General features: G+C 46.5%; 1 protein-coding gene across 1 annotated transcript; it reads left to right on the top strand.

Annotated features, from left to right (window-relative positions):
• Positions 1-817: 817 nt before the first annotated feature.
• Positions 818-6,867, top strand: CTSZ (cathepsin Z). Its single transcript, XM_072878738.1, has 6 exons — positions 818-1,048; positions 1,551-1,714; positions 3,580-3,759; positions 4,377-4,527; positions 4,788-4,950; positions 5,912-6,867. Exons 1-6 carry the CDS (start codon positions 909-911, stop codon positions 6,023-6,025), a joined length of 912 nt encoding a protein of 303 aa, XP_072734839.1. The 5' UTR covers positions 818-908; the 3' UTR covers positions 6,026-6,867.
• The last annotated feature ends 187 nt before the right edge of the window (positions 6,868-7,054 follow it).

Consider the following 7,054-nt stretch of genomic DNA (forward strand, 5'->3'; position numbering starts at 1 on the left):
TAACAAAGAATCTTCAAATGTCCTGACCCCTAAAGAATAGCCTAAAAAACGGACACAGGCCTGTATTCCTTTGTGAATTGTACCATAAAAGGGCTCGAGAAATTCAAAACTTGAGACTAGCAAAAAACCCCAACCAAACAAAAAAGCCAGCCTGCCTGCTTTATACAATGACACAGTCGCTGGGCGCAGTCTTGTGCAATGCTGATGTGTTAGGCCAAAGGTAGAGAAACCCGTCACCCAGCCACACAGGGTCTGCATCTGTCCCAGGTACAAGTCCCCTTGTCACAAACCCTGTGTTGACCGCAACTGCATATACTGAATCATCACAATACTTTAATAGCTTTTCCTCTTCCTTTTTTTTTTTTTTTGGGGGGTGGGGGGCGGGGCGATGTGTGTGATCAAAATTGCTTCATTTTCGAGCGTGTGAGATGGAGACTTCCCCTGGGGACACCCGCACCCCCCGCAGTGCACCCCGCCGGCGGCTGCCCGTGGCGTGGGTGCTGCAGCTTTCACGGCCCCAGAGCAGGGAGCGCGGACGCAGCGATTTCAGGTCTCTCACTACCTTCGCTCCTTATCCCCTAAGAAATTAATTAGATACCATTAGGAAGGACTTAGCGACGTACACGCTGTACGTGGCGTTACTAAGTCCAGCTTCCATCAGACGCACGTCGATAAACACGAAATAAGGAACTCAAGGGAGGCTCCGCATCCGCCGCAGGTGAGCACCCACCGCCCCGCCGGGCCGTGCCGGCTCTGACCGGGCCGGGCCGGGCCGGGCCCCTCCCAGCGCCCCGGCCGCTCCGCCCGCCGGCACCGCCCACGGCCCGCGGCCGCCCGCCCCTCCGGGGTCTCCCCGCTGCCCTCAAACGCCGGGGCCGCGGCGCGGAGGAGGTGCTGCCGCTCACAGCATGGCCGGGCCGTCCCAGCGCCTCGCGTCCCTCCTGCTGCTGCTCTGGGGCTGCCTCTGCGCGCCCGCCCGCGCCGGCCTTTACTTCAGGGAAGGGCAGCACTGCTACAAGCCGGCTCCGCGCAAGGCTCCCGGGCTGAGGTGAGGTTCGCCCCCGCCTCCCCGTCCCTCACGGGTCTGCCGCCTCCCCCGGGCCCCTCCAAGCGGCGGCCGGGAGGGGAGCCCGGGGCCGCCCCGGGAAGGGGCCGGGCCAGGCCCAGCCGCAGCGCCCGGCTGCACGGGGGGCTTTGCAAACCCGGCATCGCCCGGTCTCGGGGCGGGCTCTCCGGGGCAGGCGGCCCTGACCCCCCGCTGCCCGGGCGGGGCTCGGGGGGATCCTCGGGGCAGCCCTGGACCCGCGGGGCTCGGGGGGCTCCCGGGGGGGATCGGCGGGGGGGGATGGGGATGGGGCGCAGGGGCGGTCATGGGACCGCGCGGGCAGGGACCGGTCACGCTGCCCGCTGTCACGTGACCGTGCGGCTCGCCGGACTCGCAGCCTCGTTACGAAACTCCGTGAAAACTGGTTTTTAAAAAAAAAAAAAATCCCCTCATTTGCCTGCCAATGCAGGCAAGGGAGGTAGCTCTTCTCTCTGCCTCCACGCAGGACCTACCCCCGCCCGCACGAGTACCTGGACGTCTCCGCGCTACCCCAGAGCTGGGACTGGAGGAACGTCAACGGCGTCAATTATGCCAGCACCACTCGGAACCAGCACATCCCCCAGTACTGCGGGTCCTGCTGGGCCCACGGCAGCACCAGCGCTCTAGCAGGTACGCTGTGCTTGGGGCTGCTGCTGCCTGCCCGCCCGCCAAGCCGTCGCCCCCAGTGATGTATAGTTTTTGGGAAGCAAAGGAAGTTTATCTTCAGCTTACAAAATAGCTGGTATAAAGAAGAGGTGCCAAATTACTGCAGTGACTAATGCAGCAAAAACCGAGGCTGAGACGCCTGTGAATGCACCAGGAATAGTGGGAATTCCCAAGCTGGCAGCTGAAGGTTTCAATAGAGAAAGCAATCGGTGAGACTGTCCCCACCCTCACAAAATTGTGCGAGGGGGGAACACTGGCACGGTTAAAAAGCCGTTTGCAGAAGGAATATGTTCACAGCTCCTGCCAAACTGCTGTAGGGCCTGGAGTAAGAGGTGGGTTTTCTGCCCCTCTTCTTGGAGGCATGGTGATGGTAGCAGCAGATGCAAAAGCAGTTACCGCATCTCCTTCCCTTTTTTGGTACCTCAGCCTGCTGCACTACATCTACAGCAGTGAGGCGCTGCTCCAGTGATGCCTGGATATGAGGAAATGAAAGAAGCTGCCTCTCGTGGGAAGGGCCTGCAGGGTATTAGCTTCATGAGCCCTGTCATTCAAATGAGCTGACTAGCACAGCAGACAGACAAATCTAGTTTCAGCAGATATCTATCAGCCTTTTTCTGGGGAAAAGGGAAGTAGGGGTTTGCTTCAGTTGGAGAAATATTTTCTCTAGAGAGAATACATGATCTGCATGCAACAGTAACGTGCTGCAGAAGTACTGTTTGCATAGGGAGGCTGCAAGAGGATTAACTATGAAGGAGAAATAGAGGGAATTGTGCAGAAATGGGAGGACAATGCAGGTGAGAGCAGACAGCAGGAATTGCAAAGGACCTGTTCTTTAAGCAGTACAAGAATGCAGACACGTATGAAACCTGCCATGATGTAGTGAAGTGCTAGGACAGAAAATATAGCAACTTCTTAACTCTAACTTTAGCTAAAACTTAATTGTGTATGTAGGTAGGCCAGTATTGCATCTTTATAAGTATAAAAGGTTGATTTTAAAAATCAGGATATTTTTTCTTAACTGCTGTGAATAGTTACAGCATTCATTCCTTTTCTTCTTGCTGGAAGACTAAACTGGGATAACACCTCCCAGTTCTGTCACACATAGTTGAATGCTGTTTGTACTAACAGGATTAAAAGTACTACAGTGGCATCAGTTAAGACCATTAATGCACTGTGAGAAGCAGTTTACAAATACTTATCAGGAAGCTTTTCTGCCAAGTAAGCTAGTTGTTTCTGACCAAGTAAGGCAGCAGGGTGGCAGTGCCTGTCTGAGATAGCAAGATAACAGTGAGATGTTGACATAACAGCGAGGATGTACTTCTGAAAGCTTTTCCTTGCTTTAAGGTTGTGAAGACTATCTCTCAGAGCCAGAGACCGGGCTTTGTGGGCTCATGACTCCCTGCGTGGGTTTATGCATAAATCTTTACTCCTGGAAAAGAGGCTAGTGAGAGCTGGTTTTACGGTGTGTATTTGAAAACTCCTTGCTGTCAAAGCCAGGAACAGATCTGGAACTTTTCAGAAGCTGTGACTTGAATTAAAAGAGGTCTAGGGCACTTCAAGGCTTTAAACAGATCTTACTCATCTGCATATTTTTTGCTGAGTTTTTAATGGAAAAAAATTCTAATGGAAACCCACAATAATAAGTCAGCCTGCTGGTTTGAGTTGGGTGATGCTATGTGCCTCACTGACAGCAGAGGCTTTTCCAACCACAAGTACTGTTACCTGCAAACAGTTACAGGTTCAATGAAGGAGACACAGTTTTAACACTAGTTGCAATGTGTAACCACCCACATATTCCACTAATGAAAACCAGTTTCTTATCCTTGCAGATCGAATCAACATAAAGAGAAAAGGTGCATGGCCTTCTGCCTACCTCTCTGTTCAGAACGTGATTGATTGTGCTGATGCAGGATCCTGTGAAGGTGGAGACCACTCAGGTGTTTGGAAGTATGCCCATGACCATGGCATTCCAGACGAGACCTGCAACAACTACCAAGCTAAGGATCAAAGTATGATGCCTATTTGCTTTGCCATAAGGCTTCATCCCAGATTTAGCAGATTTTAATATTAAAAAAAGATAATTTTGTTGGGTTTTCAGTGTAAGGCAGTATTTCCTGCCTTTCAGTGTTTGACTGACAGAACAGGTTTTCTTTACAGGCCTGTGTGTGTCTTCTTACTCTAGCCAGGCAGCATAGCATTAAATCATGCCCAGACAAGTTTGCACAGCTAAATAGTTTAAACTTAATCTCTTATGTCTGTGATATACAATCTCTAATGTACTGAAATATTTACAAGTGTCACCTCAAGCTAAACAAAGGAGAAGTGTAACCTTTGTCTGGTCATGTATGACTGGAATAGTTTCGGTATCTCTAGAGAAGCACATCTGAAACATTTCCTCATCAAAGCACTTATGCCTATGAAGTAAAGAATAGTAACTAGTGATTGTAGAGGCTTTAAATGTGGTTTCCAGAAAGGAATTTAGTTCACCAGAGACAGTATGTATAAGTAATTAACTTATTTGAGGCAGATATTAATAACTTAAAAGGAAAAAAGCTTAGTGCAATATCATTAATTCACTTGAAGAAAAGCATTCTCTTGCAGTGACAATCTCACTTTTGGTTTGTAGAGTGTAAGAAGTTTAACCAGTGTGGAACTTGTGTCACTTTTGGAGAATGCCATGTGATAAAGAACTACACTCTCTGGAAAGTTGCTGACTATGGGTCTGTCAGTGGAAGAGAAAAAATGATGGCAGAAATCTATACTAATGGACCAATTAGGTAAAAAAAAAAAATCTTGAATGGTAAAAAAATGTTTATTTACTAGTAATATTAGGATTGAAATACTTAAAACTCATTCTAATGACTGACGTATACTTCTCCACTCTAGCATATGTTAGCAGCTCTGCACTAATTGCAGACTTCAGCTTGTTTGTAGATAAATTGAGCTCTGAAGTCAAAATGCAAGAAAAACAATTGTTTTTAGCCAGGCCCCTGCCCTGATCCCCTTGTATCAAAATGCTTTCTCTGTTTTATTACAGCTGTGGTATAATGGCTACTGAAAAGTTGGATGCTTACACTGGAGGACTTTATACAGAGTACAACCCCTCACCTGTGGTAAATCACATTGTATCTGTGGCTGGCTGGGGTGTAGATAATGGAACGGAATACTGGATTGTTCGTAACTCGTGGGGTGAACCCTGGGTAAGGAAACATGAGAACAAACACATTTGTAGAATGACTTTAGAGGAAAGTTGGGGTTTTTCACTTGCAAACAGGAAGCTGTAAAGCTAACCTGTGGATAGGAAAAGTAAAACTTTCTTTGAACTTGACTAGCAATCAAAAAATGAAACCTAACTAATCTGAAGACAAGGATATTCAGCCAAAGTTACTTGAGTCATGTCAACCCCATCCCAAACGCTACCCTTCTGTGGACATGCAGCTCCTGTGATGGGCAACTGTAAATTACAGAATCACAGAATCGTATAGGTTGGAAAAGACCTTTAAGATCATTGAGTCCAACTGTTAACCTAACACTACCAAGACCACCACTACACCATGTCCCTAAGCACCACATCTACACGTCTTCTAAATACCTCCAGGGATGGGGACTCAACCACTTCCCTGGGCAGCCTGGTCCGATGGTTGATAACCCTTTCGGTGAAGAAATTGTTCCTAATATCCAATCTAAACCTCCCCTGGCACAACTTGAGGCCACTTCCTCTTGTCCTATCACTAGTTACCTGGGAGAAGAGACTGAACCCCGCCTCTCTACAACCTCCTTTCAGGGAGTTGTAGAGAGCAATAAAGTCTCCCCTGAGCCTCCTTTTCTCCAAACTCCAGTTCCCTCAGCTGCTCCTCATAAGACTTATGCTCTAGACCCTTCACCAGCTTCGTTGGCCTCCTTTGGACACGCAAAGCTGTTACTGTTAGCTGTAGGCAAAAATCAAGTCACATAACTGGAATAGATGAGCAGGGTGTAAATTCACCAGAGCAGACTGCCCCTTTAAACAAAGTTGCCCTGTGAACCCAGTGTTATACTTCATCTTGAGTGAATTCCTAGATTTGCTTAAATCATTCACATTTGGAAGACAGAACAGACTCACTAGCATACATTTTCTGTAGCTATGTTTTCTAATTCACAATGCAAATTAATTCTTTACAGGGTGAAAGAGGGTGGCTGAGAATTGTGACAAGCGCATATAAAGGTGGAAGAGGAACAGAGTACAATCTTGCCATTGAAGAGGACTGTGCATATGGAGATGTTGTACTGCCTTGATTCTATATTGTACACCTGTCTGTTGAGGAACTACTTTGGAAGTTTCCCAGAACAACCTTTCTCTGTTTAAAGAATAGTAGTCTAAAACTCTTTCACAGTTCAACACCATGAGGCAGTTCTGCAAAATTAGCCCAGATAGTAATACACAGTATCTTCAAAGTAAAATAAATACAGAACTGCCTCTAGATAATTATTTCCAACTTTAAAAAAAAGTAAATTTACCCACGAAAAAGTTGTATGCCTTGATGCACAGTATTTAAATTGTATTGACTTAGTCAAAGAAACTGTATATGTAAGTCTCTGTATTTTTTTTACATACAAATTATGTAGACATACTGGGAAGGAAAAAGTATACTCAATATTTGGGTCAATATTAAATTTTCTGACAGTACTGAGCAAATACCATCTCACAATGATGCAGATGAAAAAACAAAGCTAAGTCTAGACATGATATATTCAGAAACTAAATCCTGTTGTTTCCTTGGTCTCACACTGAAAGAGTGTTGTGGGAAGTCTTGTATAATGCAGTTGCTTTTATCCAACCAAGATGATGTAACAGGAGTTACTTTGATCTAAAGACAAAGTCTAAACACTTCTTAGTTATTTAAGTATCCTTTCTTTGCTCAAATTCCTTGCTTTAATAGGTGATTGGCTCTGCCATTTTTCTCCTAAGGAGGCAAAGTATGAATTGCCACAGGCGAGAACTCTTCACTACTTTGAAGGAAGGCAGCAGATTCTCTTCCTCAAAACTGAGCCAGTAACTAAGTGGCAAATCAGTGCCATATCAAGTGTTACTAACTGGCACAGTTAATTGCATTTAATAAATGGACATTTTTCTCTTACATGACTGTATGTGTATTATAAGAGCTTATTAATACATGTTTTCAGACATCTCCTATGGTTGTGCCTAACAAGCAGTCTCACATGGCAGACTAGCTTACCCAGGACAGTACTGCTTTTAGTGGACTTTTTCTTGTGAAAGGGTTGGTCAACAACACAGTCTACACAGCAACTATGATGGTTCAAACC

The sequence above is a fragment of the Ciconia boyciana genome, chromosome 14 (genome assembly GCF_034638445.1).
Source record: "Ciconia boyciana chromosome 14, ASM3463844v1, whole genome shotgun sequence".
Lineage (NCBI taxonomy): Eukaryota > Metazoa > Chordata > Aves > Ciconiiformes > Ciconiidae > Ciconia > Ciconia boyciana.